The sequence below is a fragment of the Micropterus salmoides genome, unplaced genomic scaffold, assembly GCF_014851395.1.
Source record: "Micropterus salmoides isolate LMB-PRFRI ecotype aquatic unplaced genomic scaffold, ASM1485139v1 Ms_hic_scaffold_13, whole genome shotgun sequence".
In the NCBI taxonomy this organism is placed as follows: Eukaryota; Metazoa; Chordata; class Actinopteri; order Centrarchiformes; family Centrarchidae; genus Micropterus; species Micropterus salmoides.
In genome coordinates, this window is record NW_024040374.1 from 11,735,431 (window position 1) to 11,755,795 (window position 20,365).

A 20,365-nucleotide genomic window follows, 5' to 3' on the forward strand; every position below is an offset into this window, starting at 1 on the left:
CCTTCGTATTTTTCTACACAAGTAAATGTACTACATGTTGCGTTAAGGACAATAATCATACTTCTGCTCGAGTAGGACACCGTCTTTATACCACTGTGGAACGTCTTTCTTAACATTTCTCAACTTTAAAAGCCCTTAAAAATGACTTAGGAATAAGAAACAGTCATTATATCCTGTCATAAAGGATATTATGCTTGTACATTTTTAAAGTTTAGTGTATACTGACACCTGCTGATGATTGTGTGTCACTTCAAAATTCTGACGTTACACATGTGGCTGCCACACATCCGTTATGGCTGCCAGATCCATAACCAATGAGTACAAAAGCACTTCATATCACATGATGATCATTTATTGCAATTTCTTAATCTTTCACCCATTCTCACTATACAAAAGTAAGCATAACAATTCCAGACACCCCATCTTCCAGAATAATTTGGTAGGCCTAAACTGAAGGTATGTTTTTATGATACTGCGGGATCGTGCTTCCGTGCACATTGGTCCTCAGTCCCTCAACCACCTCCATGTTGCGTCTGCTTCTCTCCAGCCCGGCGCTTCACCACTCATCTGCGGCCCTGTTGGAGTCCTCGTCCGCTACAGCACAGTCCAGGCGCTGAACACCGGGAAGCGCCAGGTCCCTTTCGTTAAGCTTCTCCAGAAACGAGGAGAGCAGTCGTTTGTTTAAATGGTCCGTCAGGGTCCTTTCCTCTTCAACCCGCTCCTTGGAGACATTTCCACCCGACTCCACTTCTTCCGCTTCAGTGTCCGCGCCGAGCTGAGGAGGGGCCGACCGGTGGTTCAAGGACAAGCCGTTCGACTGCTCGTCCTCCCCGGATTGCTGCTCCGTGCTGCTCCCGGCGTCCGCCCCAGATTCCGTCTCCATCTGTGATATTAAAGTGGTTTGCAGGGCGGCATTCTCCAGCTCTTTCAGGCGTTTACTGTGGAGGCCGCAGGCACGAGGCTCATTTCCAGTCGGATTGTTGTTGTTGTGTAGTGGCTCACCAGTTTGCTCCATCATGCTCTGCGTCAGGAGTGCAGCCCATAGACATGAACGACTTCTGTGGCGCAGACTGAGAGGTGTCGCCTCCCAGTGGGCACCAATATTACTGCACCATTAAAATGTGATGTTTTATCCTTTTATCTTGCGCTAACATTATCTTGTATACAAAAAAAAAAAAAAAAAAAAAAATCACATTTTGAAACTTAAGACAGTACTTTGGGGGCCCCGAACAAATCTGTAATCTAACATTTTTACTTATGTTTGGGCACTTTAGGAAGTGGCTTTACAGCAAAACGTTACAAACACACATTTTTTAAAAACTGTCAGAATCAGAAGTGGCTTTATTACCAAATAAATTTTACACATAAGGAATTTGCTTTGGTGACAAGATGCGTAACAATAGACACCCAGCAAGCAATAGCCGTCATTTCACTGTCTAGGTTTACTTTAGACCTGATTAAATCCGGCTATGAGTAACCCACTTCTAGCCACAATAACTTTACATGACGTTTTTCCCAAAATAACTCGCTAGGTGTATGATATTCCATCATATATGCAAGGTCTACAGTGATTACAAGGTTTTTTGTTTTGTTTTCTGTCACATGTTTTACACGCAGCTTGTGCGTAGCCACGATTAATCTCACAGACAGACCGGCTATTTGTAGCCCACTTTTAGTCAAAATGGTCAAAAATGATTAATGGCGGTTTTTGCCCTGGCAGCACGTGAGATGGTTGAAATCCCATTATTTTTGCAATGTCAATAATATCTACACGATATTAAGTGTCATTAAATTGACATGGTCTATCTGTAGCCACGATTTAGTGCTTATTTGGACAGGCTACGTGTAGTCTGCTTTTAGCCCAGCTAGCGAAATAGAGGCAATCAGTGGTCTAATATCAACGGCTTTTGATTCAGACCAAATTGGTTACATGTAGTTTTCACCCATGCAGCTGTTGAGGTGTGCGACATCATATTATCAAATGCAAGTAAACTTTTCAGACATTTAAAGGTGGTATTATGCTCATTTTCAGGTTCAAAATCTTATTTAGAGGTTGTACCAGAACAGGTTTACATGGTTTAATTTTGAAAAAACACCATATTTTTCCTCATACTGCACATTGCTGCAGCTCCTCTTTTCACCTTATGTGTTGTACCTCCGCTCTTGAGCTACAGAGTGATGCATCTTACTTGTACAAAATCTTTGTTGGGAGTTGCACATGCGCAGTTCCCAGGTAAGGACTACTAGCCAATCGGAAGCAGAGAAGGGCGGGTCGCAAGAAACAAGGTAGTGTGATCCAAATCAAAGCCGCTTCAGACTGTGACAGTAACCTAGCAGGTTACTCAACCACACAATAACATTGTTCCACATCTTACCATAAACCACTACAAAAATCACCATATTTCAACTAAATTTTACATAAAAATTGGCCAAATAATTTGAACGTTTGCTCAGTAGCTTTCACATCTGGTGTAACATTAGCATTATAGTTTAGCTGTGTTAGCCAACATTTACAACAACTCCGCACTTTAACAGTCTGTGAAGTTACATTGCCGTGTTTATTTTAAAATATAATTCACAACCAATAAAGCATACTTACAGGTTCTGATAAGAGCAGACTGACAGAGTCGGAGTTGCATCGTCTTTTAGGACTAAACGTTGAACTGTTGCCGGTGTTCTGATGATCTATGCTGCCTTGCCGAAAAATGCTACCACAGCGCAAATCGACAGACTCGACTCCACTCGGCCCGGCTGTTTTCCATTGCAGGTAGTACCCAGAGATAGTACGTAGCTTGTCGTCATAGCGACGCCACACACAACTGCCACGACGTAATGTTCAATGCGACACACACACCAGCGATCCACACAGCTTTCTCTTTTTTTAAACGTTTCAACATTACTCAGAATGTAAAGACAGATAAGCGGTATGAAAACCTTCCAGCTGTGTTTTCCTCTTTGCCGTTGTTACTGCAGCGGTAGGTATGACGGTGGGAGCAGAGGCCTCTGTGAGCGGGCGGCTGGCCGGCCTCACACGCTCCTCCCACAGTTTGGCACAGGCTTCCCACGCAGCCACTTGCGGAGCTCCTCAACTCCGTTCCGCTATCACTTCTCGTAAAACTGTCAATATTCGAAATCTACTTCTCAGAAGTGGATTTAGTGATGAAATTCCATACGAAAACTGTAAAATAGAAAACTTTCTGTTGCTGGCCTCTGTCTGGCGCACGAAATGATGATGCAGTGAATAGTATTCTATATTCTCTCTGACCAATAAGCAGTCTGTCCTGTTTTCAGTTACATTTTAGTATCACTCAGCTCGCTTGGAACCTCGATGTAGGTGAGGTGATACGAAAAAAAGTACCTGGATGCAGGTACAAGTGCAACATTTCTACAATGGAAAACCAAACAAAGGCGAGTCAAGCCAAAGAGCCTCCGCTCAGACTAGCTTGGTTTGAGGGCGTGCCTGACCTTTATGAAGCGTTTTCATTGTGACGTCACAAGTAAAGGAAGTGAAGGGCTGGACTACAAACGAGCTGTTTTCAAGCGGTTCAGAGCAGAGCTTTCTGTGGGAGATGGGAACTCCCTTTGGGCTTTTTCACTTTGCAAACCTGTTACATGCACAAAAAAGATGTATAACTCAATAATAATAATCTCTGAGGAGCTGTGAGCGAGGATACACCAGTGCATCCTTCGCGGAAGTCTTTTACTGACCGACACGCCCCCTTACTGGGTAGCTGTTATATTGATTGGACACTGTGGCTGATCGACTAATCTGATTCATCATGACAGATAACATTAAACTCAAGTGTATCACTGCAAAGAGTTGGTTTTATTCTATGATTCACTTAAAATCTTCATAGTAGGTCTGAACAACAAAAGCCCTACACACAACTTTCTTCACTTAGGCCTATTAGAAAGATTTTTTTTTCTTTTATTTCTCCCTTCAACTTTTATTATGGAGACAATTAAAGTCAGTCGGACAGTCTGTCAGCAAGAAACATGTTTTACATCATTTATCTAATTTCTATTCAGTCACATGTGAGGCTGCTCATTCCTGTGTTTAGTCAAATAAACAACAATAGCCTAAATAGTAAACTTAGACTAAGGAGTCGGACTTGTAACAAAACTGCACTGAAGTCTTTAATGAAGCAATCAAAGGAAAATAAAGCCGCTCATCCAGCCGATCTCACCTACTGCATCTGATGGAAGCAGGGGGCGGCTCCGTGAGTAAAATCAGCTGATGAAAGTATGAATGAAAGCCACTGCCGTAAAAAAAACAAAAAAACAAAAAAAACAACCTAAAACGTCGGTTTTATATGATGGCGCGCAGTGATCGATTGGCAAGGAGTGATGTGACTTGCAAATAAATTGTATTCAGTAGTGTTAAAGGACAGGGACGTGCACAGACATTTTGGTGAGCATGGGCTCAAGTGAAAATTTTTTTTTAACAAGACAAATATATTAACTCAACAGCATTTTTACTTTTCTACAAAAAATCAGTTCACACGGAGACCACGGTCTTCTTTAGTATTCACTAGGTTTATCACAGGAGCAGGCGACAACAAAGGAAACTATGCCACAATGTACATGTTTTCTATGCCACTAGTTTCAAGTATATATTTAGAATAAATGACAGTTTCATTAATAATTTGTTTATTTTTCACACATTAAATCGTTTCAATTCTTTTGGTGTTATTGGAATACATAATACTTCACATAAATCTTCACACTAAACTGTGTCATTGGGCTGCAGGCATAATTAAAATAAATGTTATTTAAATACTTTTACTTTTTGTTTCACAAGCAAGATTCCAAATGAGTACAGGTAACCTTCAGCTTCACACAGCCAAGCAACAGAATACTGAATTGCCTGAATACATTAATGCATTGATCAAATACTTTATTATTGCTATTACATTACATTTACCATGCACACACACACACACACACACACACACACACACACACAATTACTGATGGTGACATGGACTTAGTTTCACATTTGAGGGAGGGCTGTCAGTATATGTAAAGATCTATCAGCATACAACAAACTAATAGAATAGATATCTATGAAGATTCTCAGTCATCCAGGTCATAGTTATCCAACGAAGGTTAAAATCAAGGGCAACTGGACTTGGTTGAAGATACTGGAAGACGTTTCGTCCCTCATCCAAAGGACTTCTTCAGTTCTGACTGACTGGCAGGGAAACTCAGCTATTTAACCTCAGTGGGGTCGTTGGCCCGGGTCATCGATACCGCTGGTTCGTTAGTGTTCCTTGTTGCTGTGACGACAGTCGTTACAGTCGTTAAGACTACCTGTGGCCAAGACTGAACGACCCTCGTTGATATCTTCACCTGAGGCCAATAGGTTACGTTTGTTGAGTTTCCTGAGAAGTGATGAAAGGACAGCATTGTAAGTGGGGGATAAGTGGTGGCGTAGACCCCCTCCTCTGTTCAATGACGGCTTCTCAACCCTGGTGTAGATGGCTTCCTTGACACCTCTTTCAAACCATCCATCTTCTCTGTCTAAAATGTGCACCTGGTGGTCCTCAAACGAGTGTCCTCTGTCCTTCAGATGTAAGTAGACTGCAGAGGACGACCCCACTGAGGTTAAATAGCTGAGTTTCCCTGCCAGTCAGTCAGAACTGAAGAAGTCCTTTGGATGAGGGACGAAACGTCTTCCAGTATCTTCAACCAAGTCCAGTTGCCCTTGATTTTAACCTTCGTTGGATAATAGAATAGATAGTTATTAGATGAGTAGCTTACCATCGAAAATATGAAGTTACTCTTTAAGGCACTTTTTTCATGGTGGTCAGTTTTGAGACTTTGGTCTATTTTGCTTCCATGTCTTCTTTTACTCTAATGGAAATAAAACTTCAAGAATACACCTTTAGATGGTGTTGGTTTTAAGCCTAATACCCTCGGTCTATTTGCATCTATAGATTTCTTCTATATTAACCAAAACAAGTTAATCTGCACATTTACACAGCACATTTCAGAGGAAAATACTCTTGATGTAAGTCATTAACTGGGGAAGTTCTGTGGTGATATGCTTTAGTTATTTTCTTTATCCCATTTACCTGCAGTGACTTGTCAAATGTGTGCAAATTGGCGCATTTTAATTAGTTAACGCCTAATTTGCATATCAATATGGCGATTGTGATGACGTTATTAGACACAAATGTTACTTTCACCAGTAGTGTCTCCATCAGTACATTAGGTTGTAAGGCCATGAGATATTGCCTTAGCTAAACTTCAGCTGACTTATTACATTAGCTCAGCTCATGAGTCATGCGTTAGCAAGACATAGGCCTAGGCCTATATTGTCTTTTGTCTTTGTTTAATTAGAGGTAAACTCGAGGCACTGGTAGTTTGGTCTTTTGTTCAACAAAAACACTGCTGGGAGAGAAGCTGGAGGGGCTGCTGTCTGTCTGTGTGCTGCGCTCTGGTTGCGCAGTGAGATGCGGAGGGAGCGAGAAGGAGAGAGAGAGCATCGGAACTCCAAAGTCTCATCTTCCGACCTGATATCCTATTTAGATTTTGAAACCCCTTTTGATGTCTATCATGTGTGCACGTGCCTGTTAAAGGATATCTGAAGAGGAAATAAACGCAAAGCCTAAAACTGAGCGTCGACTTTGATATGAGTTAGGACACATCATTTAAATTTCCCTGAAACATTTAGCCTAATGAATCCCAAGACAGCATGAACATATTCAGGGTTATTCAATAACGAATTCACAATCAGAATCAATAAATATAAATGCAGATAATATAGCCTAAGCATTGTGCCTGTAGAAATGATCCTGGACCTATGAGCAGGACACAGGGCCTATAGTTGGCCTAACCTATAGGCCTAATTATTGATTTGCAAGTGTTTGGTAACAGCTACAGAGAGAATCATGCTGCTCTGCACTGATAACTGAGACTTTATTAATATCAGAAAAGTGCATGTGTGCAGACACAAACTTCATCAAAAGTGTGTAGGCTACAGCCAGCTGATCAGCTGTGATCAGCTGCCGCGTCATCACAAACTGACTTCGCTTCACGTGACGCTTCGGAGGAAAGGACGTCTCATGTCCCTAAAAACACATTTCCTCATCCCTTCTCTCCTGGCTTGGTTTCCTTCAAAGATGCAAGTGATGGAAACGTGGATGCAATTAAGAGACTTGAGAAGCACCCCAGATCTGGCGATAAACATATTCGCCATTTATAAACTAGGGATACGTTACGATTTCGGCCTTTCAGCGAGTAACGGGCGAGAGTTTACTGCAAACACTGGAAGCCAAAAGGCATTTACTTTGGTCTTGTAAGTATCTGTGTCTTTGTTTGACATGTCTTCATTATTTATCTAGGCCTACATTATTTGTTAAGGTGTAGGAACCGTGACATTTCAGCGGGTAACAGTGTAGAGTAAGGCACGAAGGTTGTGGTTAGCTTAACATGCTGCATGCAAGTGTAACTTAACGTTACTTCATGATACCCACAGGTTTCCTCCTGCCCTTAAAAACTCCTACATTAAGCCTATATTATCTGAATTCAGAGGGGGTGAACATGAAACATGTAATTTGTTATGAAAGCCACACATATTTTACTCACTAGATGATTATGATATGAAAATATGAGTTTTGGACTTTTGACACTAAATACAACACTAATTTATTTTTAATTATTTTACTTTAATTAGAATGATGATTAGAAATATACTGTATGTTTTCATTCAAAATAATTTGATGATAGTAACGTTAGTCATGTCTTATGGGAAAACAGTGAACATAGTCACTTATAATGTTTACTTATATTCATATTCTTACATATTCAACAGTTCTGGATCCCATTTACCCCAGAGACTGGCGCCAACCCAGAGACCTGCATCAAGCAGCAGCTTAGATGAAGATCTAGATTTGGATGTAGTCAAACCCATTTATTTTGTACTTATTTATGTTTTTATTACTGCTTGTTGTTTTTCACACACGCACACACACATATAAATATATATATATACTGTTTTGTATTTATAATAATATTTTATCAATAATTTCTTTATATTTTCATCATGTTGTATTATGTTGTCTACGTTGTAATCCTTTTTCTTAAAAAAATCTTTATATTTAATTTGTTTCCTGGGCTATGTTTAGATGTCTATTAACTTTTCACTGACAGCCCAAATTCAGCCCTGTTTTAGCCTAGACGTCTGTGCTCTGTTTAGACATCTATTAGATGCCTTTTAACTGTGAAATTGCTTGCTGGGCATAAACCTAGACAGTGGTGGAAGTATGGAGATCCTTTACCTAAGTGAAAGTACTAATGTAAAAAAAAGTACACTGTAAAGACAATCTTTTACAAGTAAATGTTTTACTGTTTTATATATAAAATCTTCAAATGTGTGAAGGTGGACTAAAACGATAAAAATAGTTGCAAAATAAATTTCTGTCAAAGCTTAAAGCTGTCAGATAAATGTTGTATAGTAAAAAAAAAAAAAAAAAAGTCCAATATCTCTCTTTGAGATGTAAATACCTCTAGTTTTTGAAATGTTAGGTACTGTACATTTTTACACCAAAAAGGAATAATGACACTTAAACACTGTGTACACGCATGTGTAATCCATCAAGTTTATTAAAGTCAATTTATCAATCAATATACCCACATCGTCATCAGAAATAAAATGCAGATGTTCCTGCAGCCGCTGTACTGAAAAGGTCTTCGCTCTTCTTTTTGACTGCGTTGAGCTTCCGTAGAACAAATAATTGGTTTCCATAGAGGCGAAATAACGCCTAGTAGCTCGGATACAACAACGACAGGTAAAAAAAATCCCACCGTAAATACGTTTGCTAACCGCTAATCAGGAAGTTCAGAAAAACCTTCTCTTTTATCAACAGACTGACTTGTAAACCATCGGTGAGACCAAGCGTTAGCGTTTTTCCAACTTCCAACTAGCCATAAGCTAGCTCGCTAGGGTATGTTGTGACAACTCTGCTACGGTAACGTTTGTTAAACTGACATTACATTAACACGCTCGATTGCTGGTTAAACATGCAGTATCTGACACTGAACAATGACTATTATATCACACTAAGGATTTGTTTTAGCTTCCCCAAAATGGTGACGGAGGTCAGAATGTAATGTCCAGTCAAGTCAACTGTATTCCGTTCATATAACGTTAACGTTAGCCCAAAATCAGAGATTTGTCTCTGAGGACTTTACAGTTTAGTCAACAAAACTTCGACGCCCTCGAGCCTTATCTTCGACCAGCTGTCCAAGACAAATTGATGTGTAGTATCAGTAGCTATGTTTTATGTAAAAACGACTTCTCTCCTTCGCTACTAGAGGTCGAACCAGCGCATGTTTAGCTGTACGGTGCTGGCAGGTCAAAATGTCCTTCAGAGACTTAAGACGTAAGTAATGGACAGCACCTGCTCCCCATTGTATGTAATAAATCTAATATATATAATATGTAATATCACATCACTAAGACATCTGTGTTGTGTGTCCATATGCATGTTGGTAATTGGAGTTGCATTTAATGTGACAGATTTCACAGAAATGATGAGGGCCTTGGGCTACCCCCGTTTGATATCTATGGAGAACTTCAGAACACCCAACTTCACTTTAGTGGCAGAGATCCTAATATGGCTTGTAAAGAGGTATGCTTGAGTTTCACAAATTCCACATTCATCAAGTTTAAACAATCCAATCCAAAAATCTGATGTTTTTTTGCACCAGTAACTTTTCTCCTAAGATGTAACCAGAAAAATATTTGTTTCCTGTAGACTTTTTGCACACTTATTACATTAATTCAATTTCATTATGTGCAACTTCCCAGGATTGAGTGAAGGTCACTTTTCAGTTCAATATAGTTTACATTTGCTAACTCTGGAAGCAAATCCCAGTATCTTGTGTACTTTTGACCCGTGCTTTGTTTTCTGCCTCCCCTGGTTTGGATCAGATGTGCGAATTATGTATAGACACATCATGTATATAATGGAGAATACTGTGATGTATTTTGCTCTTTGTGTTTTGCTCCCTATCCCTCTCTTTCACCATACCATGTAGATATGAGCCTCAGATGGATATTCCCACTGATGTTGATACAGAGTCAGACAGAATATTCTTCATCAAGGCTGTGGCCCAGTTCATGGTGACATCTTCTCTATTTATACAGAATGTACAGATTACTTGTGGCTATTGAAGACCTTCTGGTAGTCAGTCTGTGTTAACCAGTGTCTAACGGGGTTGCAGATAACAAAAGCTCACATTAAGCTGAACACCAAGCGTCTCTACCAGGCTGATGGCTATGCAGTGAAAGAGATGTTGAAGATCACCTCAGTGTTGTACAGCGCTATGAAGACCAAGCAAATGGCTCTAGGAGACCGTATCGAGGAGGACAACAGCAAGTTCAAGTTTGACCTCGGCTCACGGGTGAGATGCAATTTAAAAAAATAAATAAAAATCAAGTCATTTTTGGAGACTAAAACAGATAAAATAAAGCAAAGTGCAATTGAGCGGATGTGACTGTGCTCTGCATTCAGGTTAGTTTTATCAACCTTTGTTGTTTTACTTGATTTGAACAACATGTAGTTGGTCACTGTAAGTCTAATGCACATGACCACTCTATTTTAAAATCTGAGTAGTCAATGTCTGACACCATATATTATTTAATATCCTGATGCTTTTTTCTTTGCATAATATGATGATATAATTAACTTTTTCCAGATTTCTATCCAATTTCATGTTTGCGGTTTCCCTTCTTTTTTAAATCACTTTTATCAAATCGTAGGTAGAAGAGAAAACTGTGTTGCTGTTTACGTCTCACTCTTTCTTCACTTTAGATTTCAGAGCTTAAAACAGCTCGGCAGCTGGCATCCGAGGTCACATCTAAAGGAGCATCTCTGTATGATTTGCTGGGAAAAGAGGTGGAACTAAGGGTGAGTGAAAACACAGATATCAACATACACACATACTGGTTTCCATTTTCCTTGATCTCGAGTCCCCACAATTCTTGACAGTTAAAAAAAAAAGTTAATGTAAAATGTTTTTGTAAGGTCAAAATTCAGAAATGCCAAATTGTATACAGTGAGATACCATAAAACTTCAATTAATAGCCCCAACTTTTATTTACTTCAATCACTAAACTCACTGTGCCTATATTTGGATCAGGCCTTTAATTCCTTACTCACAAAACTTTTGCTCAGCTAAGATGGGAAATAGGCTATTATGACATTGTTTATTTCCACCAGAATGAATTTTGCTTGTATAAAAATTTGGCTATCGGATAACATATCCATTATGAATCATTAATTTGATCTAGCTCTGAGAGGCAGCGTGTCTCGGCCAACCTCCTGCACAGAGAGAGAGAGGGAGACTACAGAAGAAGGGATGAAACCAAGAGTTACCGTAGTTATTTCAACTTGGATTAGTTTTTATTAAAAAAAAAGATTTTACTTTTTTTTTTTTTTATTGGTGGACCCTTAAGGTCTAAAATCATCAAGCAGTGGACACATATTAGGACTTAATGACTGCTTTAAAGGTATCATTGATAATAAAATGTTTCCATAAAATGAACTGAACGATTAAATTATTGAGAATCTAACTGATGTACGATGTGTAGCATGTCCATATTAACAAAAGCTTAAATATTTATATTTGCATGTGTGATATAACCCAGTGGGCTTTAAGAGCCTTCATGCATCCAGAGAACTTAAAAAATAAAAATTAGACCAGGTGTCTCATTCAGACCTGTGTTCATTTGTCAACAAGTAGCCACACCAGGCTAGTGAAAGGGTCAGGCGTCTACTTGGCTTCTAGGCTTTTAATTGAAATTTTATGGTACGTGTTTTAAGACACAATGTAATGTTTTGTAAAGATTTCAGAAGTTTGAATGTACTTATTTTTATTTTCTTAATTAAACATCTTTCTTCAATCTTTCTTATCTGCCATAAAACTGCCTGGCCATTGATTAACTTTTGAACCTTAAGCTATTCTGCTGTAAGTGCTGATCAGACATTAACAGCAGGACAGTTGTAATACAGACATTACATTAAAGACATTAGTGACACTGATGCAGGCAATTTCTCTGCTGTCTTTTTTTTAATGTCCTCCCAGGAAATGAGAACTGCGGCCATTGCCAGACCTCTGGAGGTCAATGAGACTGAAAAGGCCCTGAAAGCTGCCATCAAGGAGGTTTTGGTATGTACTGATCCTGATAGTCCTCATTTTTTTTTTTAAATCACGCAGGACCTGTTTTTATCTATGAAATGACACTGATTATGCCACCACGCCTTTGTTTTTGTTGTCAAGGAAAGTGTGGAGAAGACCAAAGACATGCTGAGTAATGTTGTTTCTGATGAAACCAGTCTGGACAATAAGATAGAAAAGAAGAAGCAGGACCTGGAGAGGAATCGGAAGAGGCTCCAGACTCTGCAGAGTGTCAGGTCAGTCCAAAGGGACAGGTAGCATACAGACAAAAGGACAGGATTAACTTAAAACTTGAATTTGATCTGAATTATTTGCACTGATTGCTCCAAATGTTTGTCATCCAGGTTGTGTTTTTTTTAAGCTTTTAGGCATCTTAAAGTTTTCTTTCTTGGACTTGCAGCAAGATTTTAAACAAAACTTTGACTTTTATCACCCGCTTGTAAGTGCTTGTTTTTTTGTTCCTCCCTCAATCTTTTAGGCCCGCCTTCATGGATGAATATGAGAAGATAGAGGAAGATCTACAGAAGCAATATGACACCTATGTAGAGAAGTTCAGGAACCTTTGCTTCCTGGAGTCTCAGCTGGATGAATACCATAGACTGGAGCAGGAGAGATTTGAGGTGTGTGTGTGTGTGTGTGTGTGTGTGTGTGTGTGTGTGTGTGTGTGTGTGTGTGTGTGTGTGTGTGTGTGTGTGTGTGTGTGTGTATAGAATGACTTCTTATGGAACTGCTTGTATGTAACCAACTTTTACATATTTTAACTTAAACATGTAACTGAATGGAAAAAGTGTTTGTCCTTTTTTTCCACTGCAGGAGGCTGAGAACACACTGAGGATGATGCAGCACAAACTGAGGGAGGAGGAGAGGGATCTGATGAGGAGTTCCTGTGAGACAACCAATTACACACACACACACACACACACTGTGAACGCAAAAGCAATACTCGCATAATCCCGACCCCTTTTAATTATTTCACGTTTTCATCATTTCCTTTCATATGTTTTCTGCAGTGAAAGATGAGGATTCCGATATGGACGTCCCAGAGGACGAAGGTACAGACAGCGACATGGAAGAATGTCGACCTTCTAAGCCACGGCCCACACGAAACGGCATTGTGGCAGGTACACAGAAAAGAGACATAGCTTTGTTATGATCAACTGTTATTTGCTTGGGGAAAATGATAAGACTAAGATGATCTCCATTATGTTCTGCTTTCCATGATTCTGATCTCAGTCCATTAAAACTTACCAAAAGTAACATAATTTAGCAACCCACTTTTATTTAAATTGATTGTTGCCTCTTTTTGCACCATAGGACGAGGAGCTCGATTCATCGGGAACATGCAGGGTGGTGATAGTGATGAGGTTAGTACTGTCATAGCAACATCAGCACAAGATTCCTTATTTTTTTGATGCAGCAAGCATCTCTTCATTTTGTGTGCTACAATTTGTAAAATGTAAAGACTTTCTTTGCTGATTTTTCTCTCAGTGGTCCTAGATGGCGCTCTTTGTGCTGTCTCTCTCGCTACAGGATGACATGCTGCTTACTTTTCTGTCAGTTTTAGTGTCACGTACATCAGCTCTGATCAGTTTCACATCCCCTTTGGATTTCCATCTTGTACTCTTTTCTGTATCTTACGTTTCTCTGTCACTCATTGTATTTCAAAAGCCCGCTTTAGCTGTTGCCAGAGGGTCAAACCCTCATGCAAAAAAACAACGGAAAGGAAAGGTTTGTGCAGGACCAGGCTCTAGTTCACCACTTGTTCTTCTGTGTGTTTAAAGGAAAAATCCATTCTCAAATTCTCTGACACGTTAGGGGTTGTTAGCACAGGACAAGGAGTGGATCCTCATCAGTTGCATGAGTACCATGTATCCTCACAAAAATAACTGTCGGGAGTGCAGGTGCAGGGGGAGAACAGGTGACAAGGTGGAGAAGAAGTATGCCTAAAGCTGGCAGACCTGCTGCACTGGTTAAAGCTACACAGTGATTTCAAGGTTGATTTTAAGTACACAGATCTCTAGTGCATATGACTATTTTTTGCATCAAACACCACTTCATTGCATTCTGCTCCATTGATGCATCTATGGGTGTAACATTTTTATATTTCTGTTTCTTCTATAATGCCTCTATTATTTTTTTAAAACATTGGTGCAGACGTTTTTAACAGTGTTGGCGTGTTTGGAATGGATTTTTCCTTTTAAATTAGGTAAATGGTCCCAGTAGATGTCTGGTTACAGGTGGACATATCCCACTGGACATGTGAGGTGACTCAGTGATTAGATCCTTCTGTTTTAATTGATGTTATTGTAAGACATTAGCTAATTCAGTGTTTTGTTAAAATGAAAGCATGGCCCTCCCTGTTGTAGCTGCACATTGTGTGTAGAATAATTGACCTGTAAAAGGAAAGTTGACATATTTACTCATTTCACTGAAACTATGAGCTTTCGGTTATTGTCGTAATTAAATGTTCCTGCTTGCCTACTGTTTCAGACTGAAGACAGCGAGATTGATGTGGACGAGGATGACGAGGAAGAGGAGGAAGGAGAGGAGGATGAGGAGGAGGAGAGCAAGGATTTGGAGGATGAGAGTGTGGAAGGCCCGGTATCTAGGGGTGCTCGCCCCTCCAGGGGGGGCATTAGACCTCCTCTGCTCGAGGAGAGCGATAATGACTTCTGACTGAAGCGCACTCACACATACAGATGAGCTCTAGCTGTTTCTGTATCTCTGTTCAGATTAAACCATTTTGTTACTTGAAATATGCATTAAAAATTATGTTCCATCGTGTTGTTATTGCAACATAAAGCATCAATATAGTTCTACTTTTGAATGTTTGTGTAAACTGTTACCTTAATAAAATATTAACAATTTAATATCTCTTCTGTGTCCCTTGACTGAAGTATGACAGCAGCGTAAAATGTTATTGTCCTTTAGAGTTAATCAGTCATATATTGAAGTATTGACATTTTGTGCAATTTTATACTTTATACTCCACTATGATTTGAGAGGAAAACACTCAACTTTGGCATTTAGATAAACACTATGTGGTCAGCTTTTAAATTTGTATCTAAATGAGATATATATTTTCTTTGACACAAAAGAAATTCGTTGTTTTATACTAAAAATGAGTTTTAGAGCTATTTAAAATGTAAAACATCAAGAATATTTAACTTGACATATACTTTGCTGTTGCAGTGTGGAAGATCTGCAGTACTTTGTTGTTAATAGGAACACTTAAGGTACATTAAACAGAAATTCTCTAGAATAATTGACTTCGTAATTAACGACAGGTTAGGCTACGATAAGGCAAGATGTGTTCAAAAATCGGGATAGGAATTACGATACACCTCAAGCTGTCTATGACATATTTAATCTTTGCCAACCACAATTGTTACACTCTGTAAAAAAAAAAAAAAAGAAAAAAAAAAGAAAATGACTAAATAGAAGAAATCCACATTTCTTGATTTCTAAGTATAACTAAGTAGTATTTACCCAAAAGGGTTAGAAGTAGGCTACAGTGATTGATGTCCTCTAAAATGTAGTGGTGTAAATAAGCTGAAACAAAGACAGAAGCTACGTCATCAGAGTGCGCGCTGGTTTCAGATAGGAGGTGGCAGATGCCTCTTCGAAACAACAGTCAATTGTCGTCTACTTACGAACTGTTTTTCCTCTCATACTGGTATGAAACCATGTTTATACTTGAACGTTTGTGGATTGTGATAGCTATGCTCTTAAGTAAGTTTCGGCAACGTTAAATAGGGGGTGTCCGGCTCTTTGACAAACATACCAGTCTTGTTTATCAGGCTAACATCAGCTAGCCATAGCTAACTAGCTACACTGACAAGTAAAACTGCTGTAGTTTATTATAAAACATTTTTTTATAATATGCACTTATAGCTTAGTTAACCTCCTCTGTGCCAACGTTTTTTCTAACACGCATTTTCAAACTGATGCTTTGTTATTATGGTAACCATCTAACAAGAACAACTGGCATGCGTTAATTTAACGTTGCTTTATTTACACATTAACGTTAACGAAATTATTTAGGTGCCTTTTGATTACTACTTAAAGTTACTCATCTTTCTCAAAAGAGCGGCTGCACATTACTCATAATATAAACACTGCAAGTTGAGCAATCATAGTTAAATACATAGGTGATAAAGACCAAAAAGAAAAGTCTTTAGCCTACCACTTTGACATAAATGTAATTTCATGTAGGGTTTTGCATCAATGTAGGTATTGGCATGGTTAAATTATATTTAAAACTGGCTATCAGCCTTGAAAAAACTTCTTAGTAAAACTCTTCTGATTGGTCTCTTGTATTTCCTTGTCACTCAGCTGAAGAGCAGCGGTTGGGATGCCAAAGAAGTTCCAGGGCGAGAACTCTAAGGCGGCCACTGCCAGAGCCCGCAAGGCCGAGGCCAAGGCAGTGGAAGACGCCCGCAAAAAGCAGCAGGAAGAAGATGCTCTGTGGCAGGAAACTGACAAACATGTACTCAAGAAAGGGCAGAGAAAGGTGAGCTGTCCCTCTGGTGTGGGGTCATGTTCAAATTTGGGAAATTTCATAGTTGTGCTGCTCACTTTGGCTTCAACTATTAGCTCTTTTAAAGAAGTTCTCTCACTTTGCTACTTCTTGGATTATGGCGTGTACATATAATGTATAATAATAATAATAAAATGAAGTCTCTGTTTTTGATCTTGTCACACACCCATAGTCTAGATGGGGAAAAAAGGTTTAATTGTTCCTAGTGGGACATTTGGCTGTTGTATTAGTAAGCAAAACCGTGGATTTGGTGAAACGTTACACCCCTAGCTATAATACATGTATACACAGCACAAACCTCTGATGAAACAGCTTTCTGCTGTTGCAGGATGACAGGGAGAAGAAGAGGCTTGAGCTTCTAGAGAGGAAAAAGGAAAACCAGAGACTTCTTGATGAGGAGAGTGCTAGGCTGAGAGGCAAATCCCAGAAGGAAGCTGGATCTGGTGGAAAAGTTACTCGTGCACAGATTGAGGAGACACTTGAGAATGAGCAGCAGCAACATGACAAGGAGCAGCTCAAGCCAAAAGGTAAGGTTTTGGTTGAAGATGACAAAGTACGCTGGTTAGAATTAAGATGGAACTTCAGTGGAGATCAGATACAATCTAGCAGCATCGTGTTTTGAGAATCAAAATAAAATTTCTTTACAATGACACAACCTCTGTCATGTTTCAAATCAAATTTCTTCTCACAGAAAAGAGCCACCTGGAGATTCCACTGGAGGAGAACGTGAACAGAATTATCCCTGAAGAAGGAACTGTGGAAGCCAGAACAATAGAAGATGCCATCGCTGTGCTCAGGTATAAATCATTTCTAAGGGCTATGGAACAGCAATGATGACTTGTGAATGTTAACAAACAATCATTACATCCTCTCATCCTGTCTCCCTTGTCTCCAGCACGGGGCCTGAGGATCTGGACCAACACCCGGAGCGGAGGATGAAGGCAGCATTTGCTGCTTATGAGGAAGCCAGCATGCCTCGCCTAAAAATGGAAAACCCCAACATGAGGTTGTCGCAGCTGAAGCAACTGTTGAAGAAAGAGTGGATGAAGGCGCCAGAGAACCCCTTGAACCAACGTTTTGCCACTTACAACTTAAAGTGAATGCACTCCTTCCCCGTCATATCTCCATTTGAAAAATGTCTGCCTATGCACATTGGAGAAAAGTTGAATACTTTAAAAATGAGTGTTGCTGACGATAGCTTCACCATTACCCGCCCAGAAACCAGAGGACTCGGCTTTGTTGTTCCATAAATTAGCAGAGAGAAGCTCATTTTCCTCTTTCAAGGTCACAACTGATATCATATCTGTGCACATGGCCTAATGATGCACTTCAGCATCAAATAAATTGAATTACTTTTTTTTAGCACTTCTGGGGAGGTGGGAAGCCTGATGTTTTGAGAGTAACTTATTAAAGTTCACCACTCGATCATCAACATCTCTTGTTGCTTTTTAATGCCAGACTTCTCTCTTGATGTTACATGAAGGCACATAAATCACGTCACACACTGAAGTCAAACATTTTTGCCAGCTGCTGCTGCTGTGCAATGCTTTTTCTGAAGAGAAGATGGAGTTACAGAGTTTAAGCTTTACTTTTCATTCATGGAGAACGTTGAATATAGTTTTGTGTCCAGGGTTTAAAAAAAAAAGCTCACCAGCAAAAATTGTGGTATATTTAAAATTGCTGTGGCTGAAAATTACTTGTTTCCTTTTAGTTATTTTGGCAAGTAACCAGTTTCTTTGAAGGAGCCGTTTGCTTATTGCACATTGCAATGAAGCCAATGTCACCAGTGAAGTGCATTTTCTACTAAGATCTTTCACTGTGTGTTTTAAATTTGACACTTCATTCAACCCCAGAGTTAGATATTAACATTAAATCTTGTCAGAGGCCCGATAATCTACTTTTGCCAATAAAAGAAACTGTTACTTCATTGCCTCATAACTCAATGGCAGAAATGGAGCGCTTATTCAGCTACGTTTACAGGCACAGAGATGCTCTGTAATATATTGTTAGTACTTAAAAAACTTCAGCACCAGGTTTACACAACAAATATTAAAGATGTTTTTTTTTTTCTTTTGTAACCATCTCCAGGCATCAAACTGTGACTCCCTTATCTTCTCTAGCAGACCCGTTGGCTTTAAGCCAACACTGACTTCCAGGTCCTATTATCTTGACAACTTTAGTGGGCTAGTGAAATGAAAGAAGATGGTGATTCAGAAAACAGAGGACTTGTTATGAGCCAAACACTCAGGGCTGTGTTGGTGCTGTGTTTAAATTGTGTTTTCAAAATAAGTTGGTGCAGAACTGGGTCATACACTACTATTTAAAGATTTTTCTCTAGTAGTCTTCACAACAAAACAAGTTCAATTCAGTTAATTGCAACAACAACATTAACTTCTTAGGGAAATACTTCCTTTTGTTTTTCCAGAATTATTTATGTAGGATTTTGATGAAACACAGCCATGGTAAAAGTTGTTGTTGCTTTTTAATTAGTTTTGTATTCATTTATAGGACCAGCAATGGTGTCCAGTGCTGCCGTTGGTCACAAAGGTTTTCTCCAACGCAGCAACATTCATATAGTAAGCTGCTGAGGCAGCAAGCTGTAGGCTTTGTAGGTTTGTCCGATGCCAGGTGGAGAGACAGAAAGCAGGGATAAAAACTGACGTTTAACGGCCTAAATGTAAGCAAAACATACTACAGGTAAAACAAGATAAACAATTGAACTGAAATATTTGCAGTATTTTTTGGGAAATGGGGTTTAAGCACTCAACAAGGCTCCACCACTGGCCTTTAAACCAAAAGAGTGTTAAACTAAAATATGCAGAGCAAGTGTAGCCATCCACAGGTTTTAAATACAAGGAACAAGGTTTATTTGTCATATTAGAACAGAGTTGTAAAATGTTATTCAGTTTGTAGATTTAAAAAATGATATACTGAAATTCTACATGGATGACTGCTAGAATAATGCAAAAGATGTTTTTTTTCTTGACCATTGATCAAGAAAAGCAATTACATTTCTGTAAATAGTTTGTAGTTATATTAAATGCCATGTACTTCACACTGAAAGGCATCAGACCTGTTTCATGTTTGCAGGTCTTTCATTTCTAAATAGAAAACAGTGTTGGGGAGTTACTAGTCACTAGTAACTTAGTTACGTAAATGTTGCTGTAATCCATTACAGTTACTGGGGAAAAAACGTAAATAAATTATGGTTACTTATAAAAAATGTTCATGATTACATTGGGGGTTACATCTGAATATTTTATGTAAAAAGCTAGGCTATAAGTTAAATAATATTCATTTTGTTGCTTTGCATGTTTTTCATGTGCACAATGTCTTCCCTTGCCAATTCCAGTCACAGCTGTTTAGTAAAAATCAATTCTATTCTGATGCTTATGATTGGTTCTCATGTTTGAATTTGCAGCACCTTTCCTTCTTAAGCTATCTTTTAAAAATGGTTAACAGTTGAAAACATTCATTAGAAATTATGAAAGTAATCAAAAAGCAATTAAATGTAATTGTTTACATTACTTTGATAAAGTAATATATAATATTTACACTACTATTCAATTTTAAATAGGTTAACTTGTAATCAGTAAGTTATTACATTTAGAAAGTAACCTTTCCAACACTGATAGC

General features: G+C 38.9%; 2 protein-coding genes across 2 annotated transcripts; both read left to right on the forward strand.

Annotated features, from left to right (window-relative positions):
* Positions 1-8,705: 8,705 nt before the first annotated feature.
* On the forward strand, positions 8,706-15,059 carry cluap1 (clusterin associated protein 1). Its single transcript, XM_038715585.1, has 13 exons — positions 8,706-8,795; positions 9,322-9,389; positions 9,527-9,638; positions 10,048-10,132; positions 10,234-10,413; positions 10,824-10,919; positions 12,097-12,180; positions 12,292-12,425; positions 12,668-12,809; positions 13,003-13,075; positions 13,200-13,310; positions 13,504-13,553; positions 14,680-15,059. The coding sequence occupies exons 2-13, from the start codon at positions 9,368-9,370 to the stop codon at positions 14,863-14,865; spliced, it is 1,275 nt and encodes a 424-aa protein (XP_038571513.1). The 5' UTR covers positions 8,706-8,795; positions 9,322-9,367; the 3' UTR covers positions 14,866-15,059.
* Positions 15,060-15,749: 690 nt separating this feature from the next.
* On the forward strand, positions 15,750-18,161 carry ccdc124 (coiled-coil domain containing 124). The gene is made up of 5 exons (XM_038715588.1): positions 15,750-15,865; positions 16,525-16,702; positions 17,058-17,256; positions 17,421-17,526; positions 17,625-18,161. Exons 2-5 carry the CDS (start codon positions 16,544-16,546, stop codon positions 17,827-17,829), a joined length of 669 nt encoding a protein of 222 aa, XP_038571516.1. The 5' UTR covers positions 15,750-15,865; positions 16,525-16,543; the 3' UTR covers positions 17,830-18,161.
* The last annotated feature ends 2,204 nt before the right edge of the window (positions 18,162-20,365 follow it).